The sequence below is a fragment of the Carassius gibelio genome, chromosome B7, assembly GCF_023724105.1.
Source record: "Carassius gibelio isolate Cgi1373 ecotype wild population from Czech Republic chromosome B7, carGib1.2-hapl.c, whole genome shotgun sequence".
Classification (NCBI taxonomy): domain Eukaryota; kingdom Metazoa; phylum Chordata; class Actinopteri; order Cypriniformes; family Cyprinidae; genus Carassius; species Carassius gibelio.
The window spans coordinates 32,760,295-32,786,909 of NC_068402.1; the positions used below are offsets into that span (position 1 = coordinate 32,760,295).

Sequence of the window (26,615 nt, forward strand, 5' to 3'; positions counted from 1 at the left end):
ATATCTCAAAATTCCTTTTTATATCTCTCCATTCACACTTTATAATCCAGCCAGTCCCTGATCATAAAACCATGTTCTGCTGTAACATTTTTCATACTAGGACGTTTATCAGACTATGGAAGTAAAATACTAGGTTGTGAATTTTGTACCATTTTGACTTTAATGAAAAAATGGCTTAGGGTGATTGACTGTGTATCAAAAATGCAAAAGTGTGTGCAATCAAACACCAGCACAGCCTTTATCTGTATATTTGCAGCTGATGCGACATTTTTACAGTCGGTGGCCACCGATATGAGTGCTGCCCTGTGTATGTGCTCCTGGGTATATGTGTGTGAGATATACCGAGAGATTGAAACCCAAACCATCTGTCCCGCGTGGAGCTGGCGTGAGCTGGAACCCAGCAGTGTGTGACAAGTGTTTTTCAGCAGGTTGTGTGTGCAGGCCTCAGCAAACTGCAGGAGCACATACTAACAGCCATTCATCACCTTACCTCTGTCAGTTTGGCCCTGATGCTGCAACTTATGTTAGATATACAGTTACAGATATTGCATGGAAAACATCCAATGAGGTTCTTTTTAGCTCAGCTTAAATCTTAAATCTAGCCATAGCTTTATGTAGCCATTCTGCTTTTGGCTGTTTAAATACATTTGTATGTTAATGACGATCTATGCTCTCTATTTGCTATTTTTACCCTTTGTTAATTTTGCTCAAATTTCTACATTTATATTTTTCTATTCACTTCCACACATAGAAATGTATATATAATATAATATAATATTCATTATATATACCGTATATGTGGACACGTATAAAATATTATAATATTTAGGGCTGTCAGGGCTGATTAATTGTCTAAAAATAGTCATGGTTATTGCGATTAATTGTCTGTTTTGGGGCTTTGGGGATTGTGCAGACTATCATGATTAATTGTCTGTTTTTTATGTCTGAAACAACTGCGGTTAGATCAAATAATCGCGATTAGATGGTCATTTTATTATCGCGACACAGGCCTAAATATAACATTTAAGAATTAGATACATCATTTATATAATGTCACATTCTAAATCTTTTTGTTTGCTTATTGCACAGTTTATTTGTAATAATGCCAATTTGTCTTTCAATTAATCTTGTAATAAACAATGTATTTTATAATATTAATTTATATATATGTATTATATGCATTTATCATTTTTTTTGCTGTACAGTTTATTTGTAATTCTACAAATTTTTCTTTTGAAAAGGGAAAATTAAGTTTAAATACAGTTATATATAAATATATACATCTATATTTGTATCATTCATTTAATTATTCCATTCAATTATTCTTAACATTTTTGTGTTGGTTTTAAGAACATAAAGTTTTTATGAAACCGTTAATATCACTTTACAATGTGCTGTTACATTTTAAATATTTTCTTGTGCGGCTTTTTTATTTTTTTTGTACAATTTATTTGTAATTATGCTTATTTCTCTTTAAAAAATAATTATGTATGTACTGTATATGGTCTGAGCAACAAATATCTATTTCATACTTTTATTTAAAAACCTTTAATCAGTGCATACTGATTTATGCAATGATGAGGGCAAGTGTATTAATCGTATGCAAGTGATAGTAATGTTTTGTAAATGTGCAATTTGTATGAATTATACAACGACTGAGGGATGTGGTTGTGTGGTAGAGGATCGGGCACAGCACAGAGCAACAATCCAATTACATCCCAACAGACGGGCCTGAATCATTCTGGTGCACACTACCTTGTTATTGAGATGATCTATGTCCTGTTTATCTTCTTCAAGATCAAATAACCTCATTTGCTAATGGGAAGCCTTTGGAGGTTATGCATTTTCCTCTGGCTATTAGGAAGAACATATTTTAGCCACATCCTGGTGTTTAGGGTATTTTTAGAGGTTGGGAAAAGTCAAAAGCAGCATTTTTTCCCCCCTAATCAAATCATATTGTTTTCCCGAAATCATTAGTGGCATTAAGCTATACAGCCAGTTGAAGCATTATTTCTCTGAAGAACCAAATGTTTGGTTCCTCATGCTCACGTGATTTGTTTTATTGCTTTTCTTCTCAGCTTCCCCACAGTTCCTGATGAAACCAGCTAGCATATATGCTCATGAAGCCTCAGACATCATCTTCGAGTGCGAGGTCGCCGGCTCACCCGCTCCCACCATCAAATGGGTGAAGAACGGGGATGCCGTCATTCCCAGCGACTATTTCAAGATCATTGTAAGTTGCCAGCTAGGTCTACATGAGTGAGGAAATGCTGTTGACCTTTTACAGTGCATCTACAGATAAATACAGTATTTCTTCTAGATGACAGCCATGTTCTTGTGTGCCTCTTTACAGAAGGAGCAGAACTTGCAGGTGCTGGGGCTGGTCAAGTCAGATGAAGGTTTCTATCAGTGTTTAGCTGAGAATGATGCTGGCAATGTCCAGGCAGGTGCTCAGCTCATCATATTGGATCAAGGTACGTTTAGGAATGGATATTTTCTACTCTTAACTCTCAACAGCATGTCTGCTTGCATTAAACTTTGTGGAAATTTTTCTCTTTGTTAAACCCTGCTGGAAACCCTAGTTGGTTTAAATTTTTTCCAGTTGCTCCAAGCTGATAATATATGACCAGTAGCTGGACATTAGATGGTTAATCATTAGGAATAAAGCTGCTGAGGCCCAAGTTGACGTGGTAGACCTTCTTGGTTAGAGCTGTCAGACCTGGTTCTGGACCTTACGGTTCCAGAAACCCTTGGTATGACCAGGAGCCGGATTAACGAAAATCTTCTTAAGAAATAAAATAAGATCAATTCCACGAAGTTCGTTAGAATGTTCTTAAGTGCAAATCTTGAAAAATTCTCAATAAGTTCTCAAATATATCCTTAAGAACATCTTAATGTTTTCTTAAGAAGACAATAATGGTCGTTATCTGAGTGGTACATGACGCACTGATAAACTCACGCTTTATTGTCTTTTTGCACTTCCTACAGATTACACTAATAATCATAATAAGAACGCACACTATTTTTGTCACGACTTTGACTGGCGCTCAGCTTCACGTTTTTAATGAGGCGTGTTTTTGAAAATTTTTGTGCTGTGCTTTTGCGCTCTTGTCTGAGTGAACGCTTCCAGTATGTGAGTCCGGGCTTCTACAGGAAATGCGTTCTGCGCATTCATATGCACTGAATACCTTCAAAGATTGTCATATTTATAAGCTAAAATTAAAAGCGTTTAATTAAAGCTTCCTATTTGACTCATTTTAGAGTTGCTACTGAGTTTTGAAGTCAGCAAAAAGTAGCATCACACATTGGCTAATCGTGACCGATCATGTTTACATTAACAGTCATCTCTGTCCCTTCAGAAAACTCGTGCACATCCCTAGTTCTACAATGTATTATATGCAGCTGTTGTTTTAATGAAATACCCCAATAAATTAATTGAAAAATTCTTACTGATTGGGATTTAAAACAAGTTTGGGGCTGTCCTAAATTTAAGAAGTTATTTGCCAAGATTTCTAAGAGGATTCTTTTCAAGAATTTGAATTCTTCTTAGGATTTGTCTTAAGAACATTCTTAAGAAAAAAGATAAGAATATTCTTAAGATGGATTTTTGGGAATGCAAAATATTCGTAACTTTTTTCGAAAGATAAAAAATAAGAAGAAAACGTCAGTTAAGAAGCAATTTCTTCTTAAGAATGTTTCGTGAATCCAACCCATGGTTCCTACAGGAGAGTGTTTATATTACCGTATTTTTCAGACTATAAGTCGCACCTGAGTATAAGTCGCATCAGTCCAAAAATACGTCATGATGAGGAAAAAGACATATAAGTCGCACTGGACTATAAGTCACATTTATTTAGAACCAAGAACCAAGAGAAAACATTAGCGTCTCCAGCCACAAGAGGTTGCTCTGTGCTGCTCAGTGTAGACTACAGGAAAACTCAGCAGCATAGAGCGCCCTCTCACAGCTGGAGACGGTAATGTTTTCTCCTGGTTCATTTCTCTTGGTTCATTTCTCTTGGTTCATGTCAAATTAATTTTGATAAATAAGTCACACCTGACTATAAGTCGCAGGACCAGCCAAACTATGAAAAAAAGTGTGACTTATAGTACGTAAAATACGGTAGTTTGATTACACTCTTAAATATCGTTTAAATCCAATTATAAAAGTGTTCATAACATCTTATTACAGTCCTGTAATATCAGCCCATTTAGTTTTACAACTATATCACAGCTATTTTAGTATTTCATTAAGCAGTCGTAAACATCTCAGAGATACTGGAGGATTTATCCACGTCGCTGATCTTTTTTAATAGAAATCTCATTGAAGGTATAGTAGTTTTGGTGTAAGTCAGGTGGATGATGCCATCTGCCGCAGCTTCCTCTCTGGCGGTGCCACCTGTTCAGTGTATGTGTGTGCGCTCACGGGCATATGTGCGCATGTACTAGAGTTTAAAGTTAAATGTGTGCTTGAGATGGAGTTCTGGATGGTCGCTGCCTGGGATATTACTTACTGATCAGAGGTGCGTTTCCCAAACATACCTTCACATGATTGAAATGCTAATCAGTTTCTAGCCTTTACATAATGTGTTTTTTCTGGATTTTTTGGGTTGTTATTCTATCTCTTTATGTTATAATAAACCTACCATAAAAATTACAGACCCTTAATTTCTTTGTAAGTGGACCAATTTACCAAATTAGCAGGGGATCAAATAAATATTTTCCCCACTGTATGAATGAGGGGCAAGCAGACTAAAGCTAACACTCTAGGGCTGGGTGAAGATTGCCTTGGCAAGCAACTCTCAAATTTAAATCCGCCGTATACGAGTGTCTTGAATGAACAAATTAGTTGTCAGGTTGTCACTATGTTCCTGTGATACTTTCTGAGATGAAGCCAGCGTCTCTTTGAAATCTCTTTGGGGCTTTGCTGTACTCTTTGCTCCTCTCGTATGAAATAGCCTATAAACACTTTACTTTGGCAGGCTTCTCAGCTTGTTCTAGTTAAAGGCACTAGACAGGTCTGATTGGAGGCTTGTTGAAACCTCGGTTCTCGCTGCCATCTGGACAAGCACATGGTGAATGGAGAAACACGGTTGCCTATCTTCACTTTTGTTAGAGCTGATTGCTGAGTTTATTTAGTTACAGTCTGGGAGTTTGTTGCGCAGTCTGTGAAACTTGCTCATTATATTTTTTTCTCTGTAAGGGAATATATGATCCCATACTCATTAGTGTAATGCAGCATTGTGTTTTCCCCATAGTCACAGTGCTTTAGATTTGACGTGCTGTGATTAACATAAGCACAATGTAATTGCAGAGATTTTCTTAGATCTTACGTTTAAAAAAAAATGCATGTGATCAAAACAAAGAACTTTTAACCACAGAAACTACATTGTAATTGACAAACTTATTGTTTTGAATTTTCTAGAGATTTTGTGGAGAAGCAGAGCTGCACTATGAAAAATCTGGGTCACCACAAGCATTAAAATAAAGTTTTAGTCATATAGCTGGTGTGAGATCAGGACGTGACCTGACAGTTTGATGCTGTCTCACTCCTTGAGCTTGTTTATTTTCCCCAGATTAATTTTAATGCCATATTTGCATTTGAATGCTTGTTTTCCTGGCAGTGACTTATTATTATTAAGGATTCATGGCAACTGGAAAAAAACATTTCTCTTTTTTGCCTCAATTTTTCAATCCTAGGCTCTTTTTTTTTTGTACAGCACAAAAACCCCATAAAACCCATTTCCTAGCATCTGTTTCTATACAGAGTTGCATTTTTCTGCAGGTTAATCTGTAAATTGTGTGTGTGTGTGTGTGTGTTTGTGTGTGTGTGTGTGTGTGTGTGTGTGTGTGTGTGTGTAGGAGCCACTCTGCTTCACTATAATCAGTGATGGACAAAGAGCACAAAACTAATACTTTAGTAAAACTACTCCAGTTAAAGTATTAAGTACCCATTTTCCACTTTGAGTAAAAGTACAAAAGTATTGCATTAAAAACTAAATGTACAGATTGATCAATGTTTGTTTGGTCATTTTGAACTTGTATATACTTTTATATTTAATCATTTTTATATTATATATTTTATATAATCCCACTGTTAAAAATACCTAGGGAAGGGGGCTTGTCTTAAACTATCAAAACATAAATATGAATATCAGTTTAGGTTACTGATACTACTTCATGTGTGCAAACACGTTGGAAAATAAATCAGAAATTCAGTTTAGAATAACAAAGCATGACATGTTTTTAAGAAATGTAGTATGATATTATGCTTTGCACTGCAGCGAAGTAAAAGTTTCTCAAAACAAAAATACCCCGATAAAGTACTGTAACTGAGTAAAAAATGCTTTGTTACTGTCCACCACTGGCTACAGTTGTTGCCTTGGGCTTCAGTCCCAGGTATGTTTGTAGGAAAATGATAGATGAACTTGGATGTGTGTTTGAGCACAATGGCAGACAGGGTGATTGATCTGAAAGCATACAATGCTGATTTGGGCTATATTTGTGTTTATATCTCAGCTGCAGAGCCGGTGGAGCCATAAAACATAAATAGTATGTCTCCGCTGAGGCCTCTCACTGTGTTCATATGACACTTTAACTAGGCCTGTGTGCCAGACTCGGCTAACAGCAGAGCAAATATGCTTCACTTATTTATGGCCACAGAAAGAGCCCTCTAGCTGCTTTCCAACATCTCTGCTTTGTTTACAAGATTCATCACTCACTGCTTGGTATATTGATGTGATTTAGTTGAAGTTATACAGTCTGGAGCTGTAACTAAATTCAAAGGAATTATTCCGTTGGAGAATCAAGACATTTTATTTCACCAAAATACAAAAGTAAACTAGTTTTATGATGTACCAAAAAACATTTTCAGAATGCAATACTAGATTACTGCTTCAGGCTTTTTACAAAGTGTAAGTTTCTTCAGCTTTAGACATAATACTGTGTTATAGATTATAGACTGTAGATCTTTAATCTATAGATTATAAACTGGTTTAGATTTGTTCATTCATTTTTGCTAGTTTTGAATGGCCTTTTAATTGTAGATTTTATAATTCTACACTTGTCTCGACATAGACTTTGAATTATAAATAAAAAATCATATAAAAAATAAATGTGTGAAACATTATTACATAATTAAAAACTATGATCATCTTAATAAAGATTGACTTAAACTATTTCAATAATTATAAATATTTTTATGGCATCATTTAAGATTGTCCACAATAAGATAAAAAAATTAAAATATATATATTTTTTAATTTAGTTCAACAATGTAAGCAAATGGCATTTCAAATATGAAATAGTGTGAAGAAAATATATATATATAATATATATATATACAATTCTTGAGCACCAAATATAAGAACAATAATGTGACACTGGCTGCTGAAAGTTTTAAAATATATTGATATAGAAAACAGTTTTTTATTGTAGTAATGTTTCACAATATTACAGTTTTTACTGTATTTTGGATTAAATAAAACCAGCCCTGTGAGCTTGAAAGATTTCTTAAAAAACACAAAAACATTGGTCTCAAACTTTTGAACAGTAGTGTATGTGTAACACAATGATATATTATTAATAGTAAAATATTTATATCTTTTTTTTCACAGTACAAATTCGATTTCTACACATATTTATTTTATTTATATATTCCCTCATACATTAATCGGTTTGCTGAAGCTTGTATACTTTGAATTCTCATCTTGAACTCCACTGTGATTTGGTGTGATATAATAATCTAATGTTAGATGTTAGCTTGCTATTGAAACCAAGTGCTGTTGCGGGTACCTTTGTGTACAAATGCCCCGAGCCAAAGCTTCTCAAAGGAGCGCAGTGATATTTCTGCTATTGGGACTGAGCATGACAAATGGGACTGAAGTGCATGTCAGAAAATAAATGATTTAGCTGAGGGACTTGAGCTCGAGGACCGGAGCTCTTTGATGAAGCATGCGATGGTTCAGCAGGTGCAGGAGGGAACGGGGGCTCTGCTTGCTGACCCGGAGGGCCGCTGTAGCTGGGTGTAGACATACAGTAATGACATGCCAGATGGGCGTATGCCTCCCCAGCAAACACAGAGGAAGTCCCCTGCCAGTGTCACGCTGCGACCCATAATCCTGTGCTTTCGTGCTGGGCGGTACGTCCCGCCGAGGTGCCCATGCCTCCCCCTAGATCTGCCCTGCTGCTCCGGCTTTCATCTCTCAGACTATGGTGCGCTGCTCTCCATCACGTGGGAGACCTGTTTAATCTCAACAGGGGTGTTGATGGCCTTTAATCCATCATCCTCTCGTATTCATGATGTTTACTTTGAAGACATAGACTGCTGCAGTGGTGCCCGCTTCGGATCCAAGGCAAAATCGCTGCAGGCTAGCCATATCTCCAATAAAATAAATGACAAAGACTAGCGTGTACTTGGCTTCTGGAATATCATAGTAACTCCGCTTATTAAAAAAATTGCTTCTTTGTGCTTCACTTGCTTTGTCTGTATTTGCTACTATAACAAAAAAAAAAAAAAGATGATATTTTCAAGAAAAGAAAAGATTTCATGAAACGTCGAATCAATCTTAAAAATGTAAAATAGTTTTACTTTTAGAATTTTCTGCACAGTGAAAACGTACGTACTATAGCTTTAACACAAAAACTTCTGCCCACTCAGTATAAAGCTACAGAAATCACTTCTGTTTTGATGTCGAAACTACAAACACATTAACACAGAACGGTTATGCATAACCCATCTCTGATCATTTCAGTGTGACCCAAATAGTTTCTGCAGCAAATTACAGTGGAAATTGTTTTGTAATCCTGTCACATTGTAGTGCAGAATTATGCAAATACTCTTCTTTTTTTATTTTCACCTTTTTTCTATTCAGAATGTTCTCTCCATTATGTGACTGAATTTAACAACTTACCTGTATTATGATTCATTTTCTCCAATGTCCCCTGTGTTCACATACCACAAACAGTCTGTGCTGTATGAGTCCGAGGAACATATTTGGATTATAGAATGTCACTTATGTCATTTTATTAAAAACTCGGGCTCAGACAAGACATGATCTTATGACTAATTCCCTTGGAAAAAGATGATTTTCAAAGACACTGTGTGCTTTAAAGTTGACATACAATCGAAAACAGGATTTTTTATACATTTAAAATAAATAAAATGTCTTAATGTATTACACAGAATCTCCTCATCCACTGTCAACGTCAATGTGTTGTCTAAATGGTTCCATAAAGAACCTTTAACATCTGAAGAACATTTCTGTTTCAAAAGAAGGTTCTTCAGATTCTAAAAAAGCAAATAAGAGATGATTCTTTAAAGAACCTTTGACTGAATAGTTATTTGTAGAACCAAAAATGGTTCTTCTATGGCATAGCTGTGAAGAACCTTGTAAGCACCCATATTTTTAAGTATTGAATATATGATTGCTTGTCATTGTGTTGCACAAAATATTTGGGTTCTAGAATAGTTTGTTGTTAATATTTCGAATTAGATTTTTTTCCACTCTAAACTAAGTTGAACTATGAGTAATTTTGCTGTGAATTTTTATTTTGTATCATTTTATTATTTATAGCTGTTAAAAAATTAAATACTGAGAAAATCGCATTTAAAGTTGACCAAATGAAGTTCTGAGCAATGTATATTACAAATCAAAAATTAAGTTTTGATATATTTACAGTAGGAAATTTACAAAATATCTTCATGGAACATAATCTTTACTTAATATCCTATTGATTTTTGGCATAAAAGAAAAATGTATCATTTTGACCCGTACAATGTTTTTTTGGCTATTGCTAAAAAATTACCCCAGCAACTTAAAACTGGTTTTGTGGTCCAGGGTCACATATGAGGCTTTTCGTCAGTGTCTACAGATCAAGAGCTGCTACACATTTCAGCAGCAGTCAGTCCTGTCATGTTATTACATGAGTACAGGTGAAGAACATGAACCTTCCTGAGAATGGATGAAATAATTGGGTTTTTATGCCTCCGCACAATATAAGGAAGTCTTCAACCCCTTCCAGACCCTTCACGATAATAGCATGTTCCCTCAGATCAATAGTAGAGAGGGTATGAGATGTAATGCCAGTGGATGAAGTCTTTATGTGCAGCAGGAACTATGTCGCATCTCTTGTACAGTGGCCATTTCAGTCCATACCCATCTCTGTAAGATGAAGGCAGGAGCTTTTAAGTGGTCATTAGTAGTGCACTCCGCTCGCTCTCTCAGTCAGTCACATCATAAGCACGTGGAGGTGAATGAGGTGATCGTTCCAACATTTATATTTTTCCCCCATATCCTCATGCACAATTACCTATTTCAGATTCTTGATGACCTAGATACATAATACATTACCATTATTGCTCTAAGCAATATGTTTTTATTTGCAATTCCCGAAATACCATTTGCTTAATATCAAAATCATAATTACATCGATTTACAGCAAACATGGAGTTAATAATAATTCTTTTACATTTACATTTTGCACTAAAGGCCTTGTGACCTTTTTGCTTAGCTTCAGTATGTATCATTAATAAGGCGATGTCACCATCTGTTCCAATGGCAGCAGCCATTGCTCTCTGCTATGAATAGAAAGGGTATTAATCTTCTGTTGCTCTCCACCGTACATCACATGACTGCGTTCACCATCAGACAGACACTTAGGAGACTGTTGAAGCTGATGTTTGAGATGATCCTGATAACGTCCTAGTTGAATACATGTATGTTTGGAAAACGTTTTCCAGGCACTCCATTTTAGTAGGGTTGTAACGGTACACAAACATGACGGTTCAGTTCGTACCTTGGTTTTGACGTCACGCTTCAGTATTGTTTGGTACAGCAGGATAAAAAACAAAACATAAAATTGCTTTTACTATTATTATTATTATTAAACAGTGGTTTACCTTAGCTTATGCTCTAAACTATAGGAAGCCCTTTTACATTTGCCTACTATAAGGTTACAATTAACAACAGAGCCCAAACTTGTTTACTATTTATTTAAAAATATTATAATCAACACTCAGCTTAATAGTATGTACTTAATTGTTAATTGTATGCAAATGTGTAAATTGCACATAGTGCAGGTTTTAACTTCTAAATTATAAAATTACTATATATTGTTAAAATGCATTCATTTACACAGTGGCTGTCGTAACTTGATTCATAACGGATTTATTAAAACATACATTAGATAATTAAGACATCACTAACAGGTAAAGTAAAATATAATGAGTATATAGTCTAATATTTGAGGTGAATGCTCTTCTCTAGACTTAATTTCTCTAGCGAATTAGTGAGCGTGGACACTGATGACCTGCCTGAGGTGAATTAAATACTACAACATTTTGTTTAGAAGCTGTTTTATTGACGTTTTTCCATGATTGGGAAACTGATTTAGCAATTTCCTGGGCCATGAGATGTTTATTCATGCTATAACTAGTAGTAAAGAGTAAGCGATGATCACGCTATCTCGTGCTTTGCGCTGTTTTTTGAATTTCCTGTAACAAATTGACGTAATTTGAACGATAAAACTTTGTTTCTTGTCGAAAGCTACAATACGATGAAATTCCACTCGTGAAGTGGTTAAAACAATTCACATAGACTGAACATTTTCTGTATGAATACGTGTACTGTTACACCCGTACATTTAAGTCATTAAAACTTCAGCTTGGTGTGTTTTTAATAGTTGTTCAATGTAGATTAGATGGATTTTCTTTAACCTATGCACCAAATATCCCTGTTATTTCAGCATCTTGTGCTGGTTTTGAATGAGTTGTGAGTACACAGCCCCTAAAATAGTGTACTCTTTAAGGCCTGTTCATATCGAGATTAATATATCCAGTGTGTAAATTTGCTGATAAATATTGTAATTAGAGTTCTCATTTCTGTTCAAGCGCACTGTGAATAACACCAATAAGATTCGGTCATATGCCCAGAGTCGCTGCTGTTACATGAAACTATGACTTTGTGGTGCTCATGAACAGACTGTTTTACTAAAATACAGTGAAAAGAAGAGGAAGAATCCAGAAACAACTGAAAAACATCCTTCTGTTCACACCAAGATGAATATTCAGTGCAGAAACATTTGGCACGATAAACATTGTCATTTAAATGAATGGTTGGTTGTTAATGTGCCTGTTGAAACTGACACAAACATTCACACGCTATCATTGCATATTTTCTTTATGGAGAGATGTTCTAATCTCTTTTGCATTGTGAACAAAACTGTCCGACCAATAGGATTGGTTTCTTCACTTGCCCAGAGGAGCTATGGTTTTATCAAGATATCTCTCTTGTCTTTTGGTGTCGTTTGATAAAAACCATAGAAAACAAAAAACATACACTTTGAAATGTAAATATTGTTTGACTTTCTTCTCTATGGCAAGTGGATGTCAGAAATGAAAATTGCACAGTGCTTTCACTTCATTCATCTTATCTGTCATTTTTCATGCATCGATTCACAAAAATTGGATCGAACATTCTTGTTGGTGTAAAGAGGCCTTAACATTGTGAGAACTTTCAAATGAAGTATTCAGTGTATGTTGCACAATATGCCTTACGTTAGTATTGAATTCTGAATGATAGCATGTAAAGAACTCTCAAAACAGCCATTGCTTGGTCTAGAGTCCAAACGCAGATAAGCTGGAGCCTGAGTTGAGCTACTTTTATGATACAGTTGATTTTATGGATGGCTTGACATGTTTTTGAATGCATGTTTTGGCATTCTTTCCATAATCAAGTTCATAAAAACTGTACTTGACAATACAAGACTCGAAAACACTTGCAAAATGGCTGCCAAGTGAACTGACTGAACCAGAGGGAGAAGAAAAACCACAGAGAGAATGTCACGCACCACGCAAAGCTGAACCAGAGATAAATGCTGAATGATATAATTTTTTCTTCTCCCTGCAACTAGACAGATGAACATTGATGGCTCGTCTTTGTGGAAAACTGTAATTGCTACAACTAATGTTTAAATTGCTCTCCGTCTAATGGATCTTGTCATTTAGGGGAAGCTATAAGCTAATGAGTGCTGCTATTAGTGTATATTATACAGGTCTGCATTATCAGTCTCTTCTCCCAATGTCTTTTCAGAGCGGAATGCGGTTCAGAATAAGAAAGTAATTTGAAGAGCACATCTGAAAATAATGCATGTTGCTGTTCTTTTTTCAGCATTATATGGTGCTTTTAAACCCTCAGTTAACTAGCAAAGTGAAACTGTATTGTTCAGAGTTTTGCTCTTTCATAGTTCAGGAGACTTACTGGAAATGCATATGTTACGTTTCCCCTAAAATTCCTTGGGGATGAAATAAATGAGATTATTGGTGACATAAAGCAATAGTGTATAGATGTATGTGTATAAACACAGTTCTGATTCCATTCTTTGGTTTCTTGCCATCCATTTCTGTCCAGTTGGAAGTCCACAATCTTGTCTTAGACAAAATCCAAAAATGTCTTCTTCTTTTTTTCAGAAATTCTATGCCATTTGAATCATGAAGCTCATAAGTTTTATTAATCTTTTTGACATTCATTTTGTTTTAATGTAAATTAGTAATTTTCTCTGGTGCTGCATGCAGATTGTGTTTCAGTCTGGTTGGCATAGAGAAAGAAAGACCATGGTGCCTCATGTTATTGTCAACGAATCACATTTGAATCGTACGGTACATCAATCATACATACTATATTTGCTTGATATTCAGTCCTTTCAGATCTGCTTCTTTTGGCAGATGCAAATGAAACACAGTTTGTTTAATTCAAAGAGTTGCTGTTGCCACAAGCGCAACTTTATTGCGGTCCACAAAAGCAAATAATCTTGACACATTTTTAGAGCTGCTTTGTGTTGAGTTTCACTCCGCTGGTAGAAAACAACAGTCCGACGGCCTCAGATTTAACCACAGCGGCCTCAGCATGAAATATTTTGCATATCTGTGTGAAGATCGTAAAGCCTTGGACCTCTAGACGTATGTTAGTGATTCAAAAGGATGGCCTCTGTGCCTCAGTGTTCTTTGGATCAGCTTGGATTTTCCCCAGCTATGCTTAAAAGAATAGTTGTAAAGAAATCCTTTTATTAATTTACCCACCTACAGTACATCAAAACCATATGACAAATGCAAGAAGCAGCACCAAGTAAAGTTTTTGATGTCATTGATGCTGAAGTCTCATTTGTGCATATGCACAGTACATAGTTATGAAGCCTTGGCATGTGGTTAAGAAACCAAGTGCATTTGGTTTCATTTGATGTGCAAATGCCATTTGATAGCTATATAATAGTTTTAGTGAATAACATCACAAATTATGTTAACGTCAGTCTAATTTTGAGGTGAACTACTCTTTTAAGAGTGAAAAATCCTAAATATGTCTCCTGTGATTCAGCTTTCCATAATTTTTTCCACTTCAGCCGTTTTTCTCCAACTACATGCACGACATTCTTCCATTGTGATTGCATTTTTCATATTTCTTTGTGATTATTTCACTGTTTTGTTGATTTCCTGTCATGGAAGGCATTGTGTTATGGTTTTTTGTTTTCTTTTCTTTTTCTGTGTTCTCTCTGTTCTGTCCTCCCTCCCTGAATTTGTGTGTGACTTCACTTTGCACCCGTCTCCACCCTTGATTTCTGCTTTCACTCACGCCACCCCACTGTCTGCACTGAAAGATGTAGCCATCCCCTCCCCCCCTCCCACCTCACTGACCCGTGCCACTACTGACCGTCTAATACCAGGCTCCAGAGGCGGCGCTGGTCCCACGCCCTCCGCCCCCCGTGACGTTGTGGCATCCCTGGTCTCCACCCGCTTCATCAAGCTGACCTGGCGCCTTCCTGCTGAACCGCATGGAGATGATGTCACCTACTCGGTCTACTACAGCCTGGAGGGCAATAACAGGCAGGGCATTTATGTGTCATTTATATATACACTACAGATCCACAGTTTGGGGTCAGTAAGATTTTTTCAGCAATGATTCAATAAATTAATAAAAATATATATTTATAATGTTGCAAAAGATTTCTGTTTCAAATAAATACTGTTCTGTTACACTTTCTATTAACCACAGTATCCTGAAAAGTATACTACAGTTTCAAAATAATATAATATAATAAGTAGCACAATTATTTTTAATATTAATAATAGGAAAGAATCTGCATTTTAGAATGATTTCTGAAGGATCATGTGACACGGCAAACTGCAGTAATGGTTGCTTTGCCAGCCCAGTATTTATACTGTTTAATATATATGTATATATATATATATATATATATATATATATATATATATATATATATATATATATATATATATATATATATATAATATATATATATTAAACAGTTTTACATTTTAACAGTAATTAATTTTTAATTGTGACAATATATCACAATATTACTATTTTACTATATCTTTGATCAAATAAATGCAGCTTTAATGAGCATATACTGCTCAAAATACTTTATTCAATGATATTTTACCTGCAATTAAATTTTTATTTGTATTTTTTTCTGGGGACAAAAAGTGTAAAGAATATCACATGATATTAGGTCATGTTTAATTCTAATATAAAAAATGAAATATATTCCCAATTATTATTAACACATAAATAAAATAAAAATAATGTAATAATAATGTAACTGTCATTACTATGATGTAGTATTTAACATTTAAATTATGAAAATGTATTACCTTCGTTGCATATTTGAATAAATACATTCATTAGTGTTTATTTACTGCATTAAAATGCTGCATTACAGTAAAGATAATCTTAAGAGAACCACTAATAAGAATTACCAAAAAACTGTGAAGGAACAAATTCATTATGGTAATAAGATTTATTAATGGTTCCTTGTGAGTAAAATAATATAATAAGCAAAATAAATTATTGCACAAAATTGGCTAATATATATATAAAACATTCAGCCGTGTATATATAAATATGCAAAACATTTAATTTAGACTCTGTAGTGATAAGTGACCCAGACATGTTTTCATGACATTCACCGTCCAAGAAGCCTTAAATTATGAATGCTATTGATGATTGTATTTTGTTGTTTTTGTTGCTATTATTTTAAGTCACATGTTGTTCTTATAAATGTTTATAATGCCATTCTGTATGAGCTGTTATTGACTACAGATGAACAAGAGAAGCTTTGAACCAATGAATCAGCAGTCAGCTCCTGTTTCAGTCTCACATCACGTTTGTCTCTCTGATTCTGTACAGGGAGAGGATAGTGAACACCAGTCGTCCAGGAGAAATGCAAGTCACCATTCAGAACCTCATGCCAGACACCAAGTACTCCTTCCGCGTGGTGGCCCACAACAGAAACGGCCCTGGAGAGAGCTCAGCGCCCCTGAGGGTCGCCACCCAGCCCGAAGGTGAGACCTTCACTTGATCATACCATACCAGTTCAAATGTGTTCAAATGAGATTTACGGACTGATTAAAACAGTTGCATTACAAATTACACTCTGACACATTTCAGAAGGCTATAATGCATGAAGTAAAGTTTGCGTAGTTGCTCACATGCTTGTCTAGAATATGTTCTGGGCCTCCGAGACTATGCAGAACATTTTCTCAATGCTTCAATGTCAGTTTAAAATCTCATTATATAGTAAGCACAAGTAAACACCTGCTGGCTTTTAAGCAAAGAGATCTCTTGAACATCACTGAAGGTGTATGGCATGACTCCATCGATCTGAAACATTATCAGCCCAAACAGAGCACAGGAGAAGCTGTTTCTGGGTCAGACTTGCTCCTCTGTGCGTCCTTGGCTCTGACTGCTATGAGCACTTTATAATGTGTGTTAGCGGGATTCTGGCACTCCCGGGAATCCTGCTGCGTGGAGATCAGCCTCTGAGGCTGACACACATTTTGCTGTGAACATTATGAATGAATCTGAGCGCAAGTCTTCTAGGCACACATACACACTCGTAGAGCGCACTTAATCCAGTGTAGGCGCCCCATCCCATCTTGTAAGACATCAGTATCAAAAGCAAGAATTGGATGTCTGTGGCACTGAGATAAAGTGATTTCTCTCTGTGGTTTGAGATGCCAGAAACGCCTGATCAAAGTTTGAAAAGTGATTCATGTCATGCAGTTTATATTAGAGCTCGGGAATGAAAGATGGTGTAGGGTAACCATAACTGGATGAAGGTAATCAAACAGTCATTGCATACATGTGGTGAAGCGGCTAGAACTTAATGGATGCTATCCCTGTGGAACACAAAAGGAGATGTTTTGAGGAGTGTTCATGCTGCTCTTCCCCATGCGATGAATGTAGGCATATAGTGAGCAGACACTGTCATGTTCTAGAAAGGACATGAAAGCACCATAAAGGCAGTCCATACTATATTTTAAGTCTACTGAAGCTATATGGTCACTTTGTGGTGGTTTTCAGCGAATAATGAATATATTTGAGTCTGTTCCTGAAATTGTATGACTTCAGACGACTGGGAATACAGTCAGTGAAACATATGAAGCAAGTTTATGATGCTATGACACTATTTTATGATGGCCCCTGCCTTTGTGAAAAAATAAGTGTGCTTAATTATATTAAAAGTGCACTTGTGGTGTACTTCAAATTTTGAAAATATATTGCTAATATAATATAAATAAAATAAAAGTCCCCTTAAATGTACTTAAAGAGAGCACACTTTCATGACATATTTCAAAACACACTTAAGTACACTTTTTAAAAAAGCCATTTAATCCATTATCTTTTAATATTTTTTGTGTGGTTTTAAAGAAGTACTAACATATGAAAGCACTATAATATATAACAAATATTTGATATTTGAACTGTAGTGTTATTCAATATCAATATGGTGTTATATATATATATAATCTTATTAAAGGTAATATGTTTTTTAATGTACTTAATTGTAGCAAATTACAAATGAATAAACATAATTACAACTGATTTAAATAGCATGAAATACAAGTTTCACTTGAAATTACGTTAAAGTAAATTTTAGTTTACCATGATTGCTTGCCTGTAATCTTGGCAGTACACGTTGCTGTCCATATTTCAAAGACAGTAAAAGTGATTATAAAATTACAAGTGAAGATGTACTTAAGTCCTACTTAAGCAGATGAAAAAGCTCTCAAAATTTCAGCTAAATGAATTTAATATAAATATAAACTATGATACATTTTTAATGCATTTCCAATTAACAATCAATCAATCAATCACCTTTATTTATATAGTGCTTTAAACAAAATACATTGCGTCAAAGCACTGAACAACATTTATTTGGAAAACAGTGTCTCAATAATGCAAAATGATAGTTAAAGGCAGTTCATCATTGAATTCAGTGATGTCATCTCTGTTCAGTTTAAACAGTGTCTGTGCATTTATTTGCAGTCAAGTCAATGATATCGCTGTAGATGAAGTGACCCCAACTAAGCAAGCCAGAGGCGACAGCGACAAGGAACCGAAACTCCATTCGGTGACAGAATGGAGAAAAAAACCTTGGGAGAAACCAGGCTCAGTTGGGGGCCCAGTTCTCCTCTGACCAAACGAAACCAGCCGTTCAATTCCATGCAGTGAAGAGTCTGAAAACATTTTACAGTTTTTGTCTGCCAAATGACTGCTTGGCCACTTACTTAAAAATTGGCCCATTGTTTTATGTTCATGCTTAAATTCTATTACATTTCATTTAATGTAGAGCTCGGTTTAGATTGGCTCTACACGATGACTCCCTGAAGGCATGTCAGTTGCGAGCGTGTTGGAGAAACAACTGATTTAAGGGACACTCATCGGAGCCTATAATTGAATGTAATGATTCATGACCCTAGCAAGTAAACAAAAGTTAAGCAACATAGATTCTCATTTCCATTCTCTCCGCTCTGCTAAGCAAATTAAATCACGTCAGTCCTGCAGTTTGAGCTGGCGTGTGTTAGTCTGTTTTCTGCCAGAGGTGTCTCGACACATGCCACTGTCATATGCTCAGCAGAGAAGAGATATCACTCTCTCTATTCGAGTCGATTTCAGAGTGCTTTATTGGCGTGACTGTTTTACAAACAAGATTGCCAAAGCATCAATGGAATTATCAAAGAAAAACAGTGACAGACAAAAGGTGACCGTAATAAAACAAAACATATTCAAATTTAATTTAATTTAAATGTTACATTTTTCTCCTTTCTACGTAATAGTCCAGGTACCTGGTCCTGCTCCAAACCTACAGGCAGTGGTCACATCCCCCACCACAGTGAGTCTCAGATGGGACGTGCCCCTCATAGGCAATGGCGAGATCCAGAACTACAAAATTTACTACATGGAGAAGGGCATGGACAGTGAGCAGGTAAAACCATCTTCATCCAGCCTCTGTAATATCACGCATAAAGGCATTATGATATTCGATAAAGCATGTGAAATGTTCATGGTGGAGAACAGATGGAGCTCTGTGGTCTGTCCTGAACACAAGCTGAGGAGCCGTTTTATTATTGCTAACAAATTTGAACACGGTAGATGTCATTTTGTATGTTTTCATACTAATTAAAATGTTTAGCCCAAATTGCAAAAATAAACACTCATGTATAAGTTGTTTAAGAATTTTTGTATAATATTGACATTAGTGACATTTTCATGTTTTCAATTAGTGCATTTTTTTATCTTCAGCTTCTTAGTGGAGTGTGTATAATTATTTGCAAAAACAAACTAATACAAATAATACATAAATGGATCAAAGATAAATAAATAAATGTTAGTTATTAATGATTGAAAATAGCATGTTTAATTATTTATATAAATATATGTAATATATCAATATCAAATATTTTATCATTTAAATATTTACATTTATATTTCTGTGAATTCTTAGGGCCCTATTTTAACTAACTAAACGCAAAGTGTAACTTTTGCTAATTTTGCTATTTTAATGACGAAAAATGGTTGGCACGCCCGGGCGCATGGTCTAAACGGGTTGTCTTTATTCTCTTAATGAATAATGGGTGTTTTTTGGGCGTAACGTGCAATAAACCAATCAGAGTCTCATCTTCCATATATATATATATATTTAATTAGCATACAAAAAAATCGTATGCATTGCAATTAGGGGTGTAACGGTTCACAAAATTCACGGTTCGGTTCGATACGATACACTGATGTCACGGTTCGGTTCGGTTCGGTTCGATACGTTTTAGATACAGCAAAATGTAAAAACATCTCAACTTTTCAGAATGCCGCAAGCGCACCGCGGGTCATGTGACAAGAACTAACCAATCAGCTTCATCCTTTCCCGTAACAACGTTGAGAGCTCAGCCAAGATGAAGGATCAGCTGATCATAGTTGTATATGGATTGCAATTTTGAAATAAATTTAGTAGCAGAGCTACTGCAAGCGATTTTTAGAGCTGCAAATCCATTTATCCTTCGCTGAAATTTCCGCGTCTCATGGAGAGAGCACGTCATTGTTGCTTAGCAAAGACAGACGCCTCAGGAGAAAGACGCGCTTAGCGTTTTCCATGCGTTTTTAGGCACGATATGTGAACGGCCCCTAAGGCGCTCGCTCACTCAGCACGCGCTGAAGGCTCGTTGCAAAATGTCGAATGCCTTTAACAGACCAGAAATATAAGATCCTAAAATAACCAACAGGTCTGGTGTTTGGGTTGGATTCCCTGTAAGCTATATTTTCTAAATGCTGCAGGGATAGTTTGCTGCGTGCATGTTTCTCCTTTTTTTCGTCTTTTCCCAGATAGTACTGACGCATATATCCCAGATATTCCCGCTGGTGTTTTTTTTTTTTTTTTTTTTATTCCCGCTGGTGTACCCTGTCATGTTGCAGATGCGACATACCGTTGTTTTTTTATCCACCACTCTCTTGCCATCACCATTATAGCTTAAAGGGAATCCAAAGTGCACCCAAACACCAGACCTGTTGGTTATTGGAGGATCTTTTCATTTCTAGTCTGTTAAACGCATTGGCTATTTTGCAACGAGCCTTCAGCGCGTACTGAGTGAGCGAGCGCCTGCTGAGTAGCCTAACATAAACATATAAGATGGTGTTTTTTTCTTCTTCGGGAGTGTCAGGGGCGTTGCCTGTTACGTTGTTTGGGTTATTGGGCTACCTTGTTGAACGCATATCATTATATTTCTCTCTCTCTCTCTCTTTTTTTTTTTTTTTCAAATATAATTAATTACTCCAACGAACCGTTCGGTATACATAATGCGTACCGCGTACCGAACCGAAAGCGTCGTACCGAACGGTTCAATACGAATACGCGTATCGTTACACCCCTAATTGCAATCCTTTAATTTTTAATATTTGGCATGTTTGTGTGCTGCTGTGCGTCCCTGTGTTTAATAAGCACCGTATACGCTCTTTAAATAATGAAGAAAAAGCATTGCGCTAGACTTTAGACCAGGTTTGAGTAGGTCTATAGCGCGGTCTATTTTCAGCTCCTTAAAATAGCATTGCGCCAGCAGTGCGCTTGAACTCACCTCTGTTTTAGAGGTGAGCGCTAGCGCTGGATGGGAAAATGCTAACAGTGCCAGACTGAAACTAGCAAACACTTGTGCTGTGACTTGGGTCGCATTTCACCGTGTGTATAATAGGGCCCTTAGTCTGTAATGCTGTTACTGATGTCATAATTGAGCCTGTTTCTCTAATGTCTCTTCTCTGTCAGGATCTGGAGGTGAACACACTGTCCTACAGCATGACTGGACTGAAGAAGTTCACAGAGTACAGTTTCAGAGTGGTGGCCTATAACAAACATGGACCTGGAGTGTCCACTGAGGACATATCTGTGCGCACATACTCTGATGGTACTGACAATAAATCTTAATTCTTTGCTTTGTCTTACTACTCGGTTCCGTCCATTCTGCCCCAAAACCCTGCAGTTTTTTGCTCCTCAAAATAATTGTAGTAAGGGTTAGGTCTCATACAAGAACTCTACTAGGCAATAAACAAAGCCAGCAATAAACCAACTATAATCTATATCCCTGTTGTAGTTACATCAACAGAGCAATATCACCAGGACCCAAAATTAACTTTATTCCACACCTGTCAGTGGTGAGAGAATTGAAAAAAATAAATAAATTACTGTGCTTAAAGATTTGTTACCATCCATGAAACTTTATTTTGTAGTTATTACTGTATACTTCGACTGGGGACTCGTGAGCTTCTAGCCACCTGTTAAAAGTTTTATGCTCTCTGTAAAATTAGTCTTCATAGGCCATTTTTCTTAGTTCCTGCAAGATGGTGTCAGTTACATTTTTGTTGGTGAAAATGGTATTAATGCCATAATGCTGTGCTATGAGAAATATGAAAGAAGACGTGGACAGTGGTGATATGTTCAGTGTTATATATAAAAATATTAATACTTAATCTATTTTTGTCTGTAGATCTTAATTATAATACGTATTTTCAGGCTATTTCCTCAAAATGAGTTTTTTTTTCTCATGGAGTGAGCCAAAAAGAAGCACTTACATATACAAAAGTTAGCAGTTTTGTTCCTGTCTATATTCTGAAGATTTTTACAGAAGGGTTTGCACATACAACATTCGCCTAACCTCTAAATATGGTGTTTGTTTTTCTCTGGCTGTATTTTGTGATTTACAGTGCGATTAAAAGAGAGAAAGAAAATATTAGACCAGGCTTTATGCAATGTTCAGTTTATTATTCTGGAAATCTATGCAAATGAGTGCATATTTAATTAGATAATGTAACGGTTGCATATGTTAACATACTGTTGCAGAAAACATAAAGGCTTCATTTGCGCCCCAAATTTAAAGTGTCATAATTTCAAACCTGTGTGGGTGTTGAGCAGAGAATAAGATATTGTGAAGAGTGTAGGTGACCAAATGGTAGCCATTGTATTTTTTTTCAATACTGTGGCTACTGTAAACCTTACACTGTTTAGTTACCAGCATTCTTCAAAGTATCTTTGAATTTTCATGTTTGGGTGAACTATCCCTAATGTATTGTGAATAATAAGCTGAGGGAAGTATTCTATTGGTTAAGTATCTATTAGTTGACCCTGTTCAGCTCAGTGTCTTGCCTTAATAAAAGCTGAGGCTGTGTGAACTAATACTGTCCTCTTCTCCCTCTGTTCAGTCCCCAGTGCTCCGCCACAGAACATGACGGTTGATGTGCTGAACTCGAAGGTAAGGCTGAATGAGTGTCGGGTGTGAAGTGTGCAGTGGTTCTGATGAAGACGCTCATCTGTTGCTGTGATTTAACTGCGATGAGCAGCACATCTGTGCTCGGGCTAGAAAGCTGTCACAAAGCTTTACATCTTCATTCATTCTTCCTCCGTGTTCACCTCCCCCTCTTTCTCGAGATACAATTTATATTTGTCTAGCTCCTGTTGTTTTTATCCTGGAGTCTGTTTCTGTTTCTAGTCATATGTAGACAAGTGACTTGGGCTGCAGTAATGCATTTAGCGCTTTTATTTCATGGTGTTTGCTAAGGCAAGCATGACGTCTGCTTTGCACATCCTTGGAAAGTGTTAAAGTCACCGTGAAATCAAAACTGACAATTCTTATATTTTATGGAATACTTTTATGAAATCTAATTCAAAATATCTTCCCCTCCCTCTCACAACATTTGATTCGCATTAAGGTACTATAATATATTTTTGTTTTTAATTTTTTTAGTGTGGAGTTTTGCTTTTTTTAGGTATGTCGGTATAGTTTATTCATTTTGTTCTGTTTTAGTTTAAGATGCTATTTTAGTATATTAAGTTTAAGTGTTGTCTTGATAATTTTTTTTTACATTTAGACCACTTTTATTTCAAGAATTAAATTTTTAATAGTTTTAGTTAACTATAATAACTCTATGATGAGGTTGCTCTGCTCCAGTAACCTGTCTTTCACTTAAAAAACAAAAACAAAATGATATATATTTAAAATTAACACCCACCAAGACATTAAAGAACCCATCTATACTGTACTACTGTATATATTACTCTTCAACAGTGAAGCGATAGAGCAACTGCAAAAATGGAAGTTTAAAGACACCATTATAAAGACTTGTTTCTATGATCCATAAGGTGTATAGGTCAAAACCTAAAGCTAAAACACCCTAGAAACAGCATATAAACCATTCAGAACATCTTAGCAATCACCCAGAGCACAGAGCTTCATGACAGCAAGTGTTACACAGGCACAACTCGTATTTTCTTCAAAAACGGTAACCTTCCGGTTTAATTGCAGGGTCTTTGCATTGTGGGTATACACACAGATCCACACACTTTCAAGCCTGTGATAGGTTTTATGGCTCAGTAATTAGCACTGAATAATAAAAAAGGCTTAAAGTCTCAGACAGAAGCTTTTTTTTGTATATTGCATGAGAAGGTGGTTAATTAGTGGGCTCCTGCGGACGGTATCGGGACCCCCTCGTGTGGCCCTGGGGTGCTCCGCAACAGAGGGGGGATTCAGTCTGGGTGTGTATAATGAAAACAGTGACTAACCGTATGCAAGGCCCCTGCTGATAGCACTAGACACCCCTGTGACCCATAAGTCAATTAAAACAAGTTTGTTTATCTGAAAACACAAGCACTAGTTAGCGAGGTAAACTGGAATTGGTTGAAAATTGAAATACAGTAATTGCATACATGGTGCAAATTTAATTTGGTTGAATCCCTCATGCCCCGTGAACAAGGCAAGTGTGAATGCTATTAATTAATTCCCCGCCCTCACTGAGCGGCCCCTCTCCCTGCCTTCATTATCCCTGCAGCTAGCCCCCTCCATCCGTCCTGAGCTGCGTTCCCGCAGGCTTTATCTATTATTCATGGGTTCGGTTCGGGCCGGTCTCTGCTGCTCGCCCAATGCCCTCTGCTGCAGGACTGATATACTCACACATGCTTTATGTGCGGGATGATCACGTTCTCTAATGGCTGCCTCGGGGAGATGATGACTCGGGTTAGATGCCTGCACTCAGGCTTGTTACTGTGGTGACTCTGCATGTGCTGTAGGTGCGCGGAGGACACGCTCCAGTTATTCTCCATTTGATACACTCTTATTGCTTATTGCTTTGGAATGAAATCTGAATGTGTGATACTGAGGATGTGTTGTTTTGTGTTTTCTCAAATGTAGAGCATCATGGTCAGATGGCAGCCTCCTCCAGCAGATGCCCAGAATGGTGAGATCACCGGCTATAAGATCCGCTACAGGAAGGGTACGAGGAAGAGCGAGGCGGCCGAGATCACATCAGGATCACAGCTTTATCAGCTCATAGATGGTGAGCTGAACAATACCTCATTTAGCTATAACACACACACACACACACACGCACACACACGCACACACACACACACACACATATATATATATATATATATATATATATATATATATATACCTTGAACGTTATTAAATATTATTATAGACCTTTAGTTTGAGTTCATTTAGCACAATTAATTAAAAAAAATAATGAGCAAAATTGACACATTTATTCATTTGCCCGGATCCTATTTAAATAATTAATGAGTGTGTCATGTAATTAATTTGATTAATTTTTTAATCTGTTAACAGCCCCAGTGTGTCTGTCCTTGGCATAATAGTGGCATAAGCGTCAGCCGTTGCTGAAACCCATAATGGTTGAGAATTAGTTTTTTTTTTTTTTTTTTAAGGCATCATTATATTCTGTCCTTACTCTCGTTCACCAGTGCTTTTGGTGTATATATTTCTCAGAAATTGCAGAACAGATGAGGCTGCAAAAAATAAAGCCTCAAGTGACAAACCATCCATTAATGAGACAAAAGTGAGAATTCAATTCTAAATAGATTTCAGCAGCTTCATGAGCGTCGTGCTGTGGTTGGCATCAAAGAGCATAATGGTTGTTTTCTGTTCCAGTTGAGCTGAGATGAAATGTTTGTTAGTTCAAAGGCTGTTGCTATCTCCCACAAGGCCGCAGGAACAGTTCTGACTTCTGCATTCAACACTCGAACTAAGCAGACGCTTATTAACATTTTAAAGCAATTACAACCTCTGGCTTATTTAAAGACAGCAGGCATTCCCTCATCTATGAAAACCAGAACATGCCCACGGCATCAGACATGTGAAATGATGAATCCGTCAGTTGTCATGTTGTTGTTTGTGTCAGTCCAGTGCGATACAGATTTGTGGAAGCAGACCTTTATAAATCAGCACTCTAGGCAATGCTGTAGCGTGTAGGTCAGTATGTCGTACAGCAGAACCAATGATGATGATGATGCAGGGGTGGTTATTGATTTAGTCTTGGTAAATGGATTGAGAAACGTGGAGCGTTGTGAAGCATCTTTCGGTTTGTTTCCAGAGAAATGAGCTGACTGGTTGGTTGAGACGGGGTGCTTCATTTTTTACCATTCCTTATAATTAGGGTTAGTGATTTAAACTAGGGGCGCTCTAGGAACCGCCCAGAACTTTGTAGGAAGCCAAACAAACAAAAATCAAATTAATTTGTGCACTTTTATTTCACAAACCAAACTCAAATTTATCAAAGCCTGTATTGAAGTTCTTGTATTTTTCAGGTCTGCAGCGAGGCACTGAATATATGTTGCGAGTGTCGGCCATGACGGTCAACGGCACGGGTCCGGCCACAGACTGGGCCACTGCTGAGACGTTTGAGAGCGATCTGGATGGTAAAAACAGACAGATATCTTGTAAGTGCTGGTGCTTGATTAAGATGACAAAGTGTAATTTTGCTGGTCCTTGG

General features: G+C 36.6%; 1 protein-coding gene across 10 annotated transcripts in view; it reads left to right on the forward strand.

The window, feature by feature from the left end:
• neo1a (neogenin 1a) overlaps positions 1–26,615 on the forward strand; it is a 148,758-nt gene that overhangs the window by 107,469 nt on the left and 14,674 nt on the right. For all 10 annotated transcript variants that reach the window (XM_052560656.1, XM_052560652.1, XM_052560654.1 and 7 more), the window contains exons 6-14: positions 2,079–2,233; positions 2,354–2,474; positions 14,713–14,872; positions 16,200–16,354; positions 19,133–19,281; positions 21,604–21,742; positions 23,034–23,083; positions 25,016–25,160; positions 26,431–26,541. In XM_052560656.1, the coding sequence (XP_052416616.1) occupies positions 2,079–2,233; positions 2,354–2,474; positions 14,713–14,872; positions 16,200–16,354; positions 19,133–19,281; positions 21,604–21,742; positions 23,034–23,083; positions 25,016–25,160; positions 26,431–26,541 (1,185 nt within the window). The remainder of the gene's footprint in view (positions 1–2,078; positions 2,234–2,353; positions 2,475–14,712; positions 14,873–16,199; positions 16,355–19,132; positions 19,282–21,603; positions 21,743–23,033; positions 23,084–25,015; positions 25,161–26,430; positions 26,542–26,615) is intronic.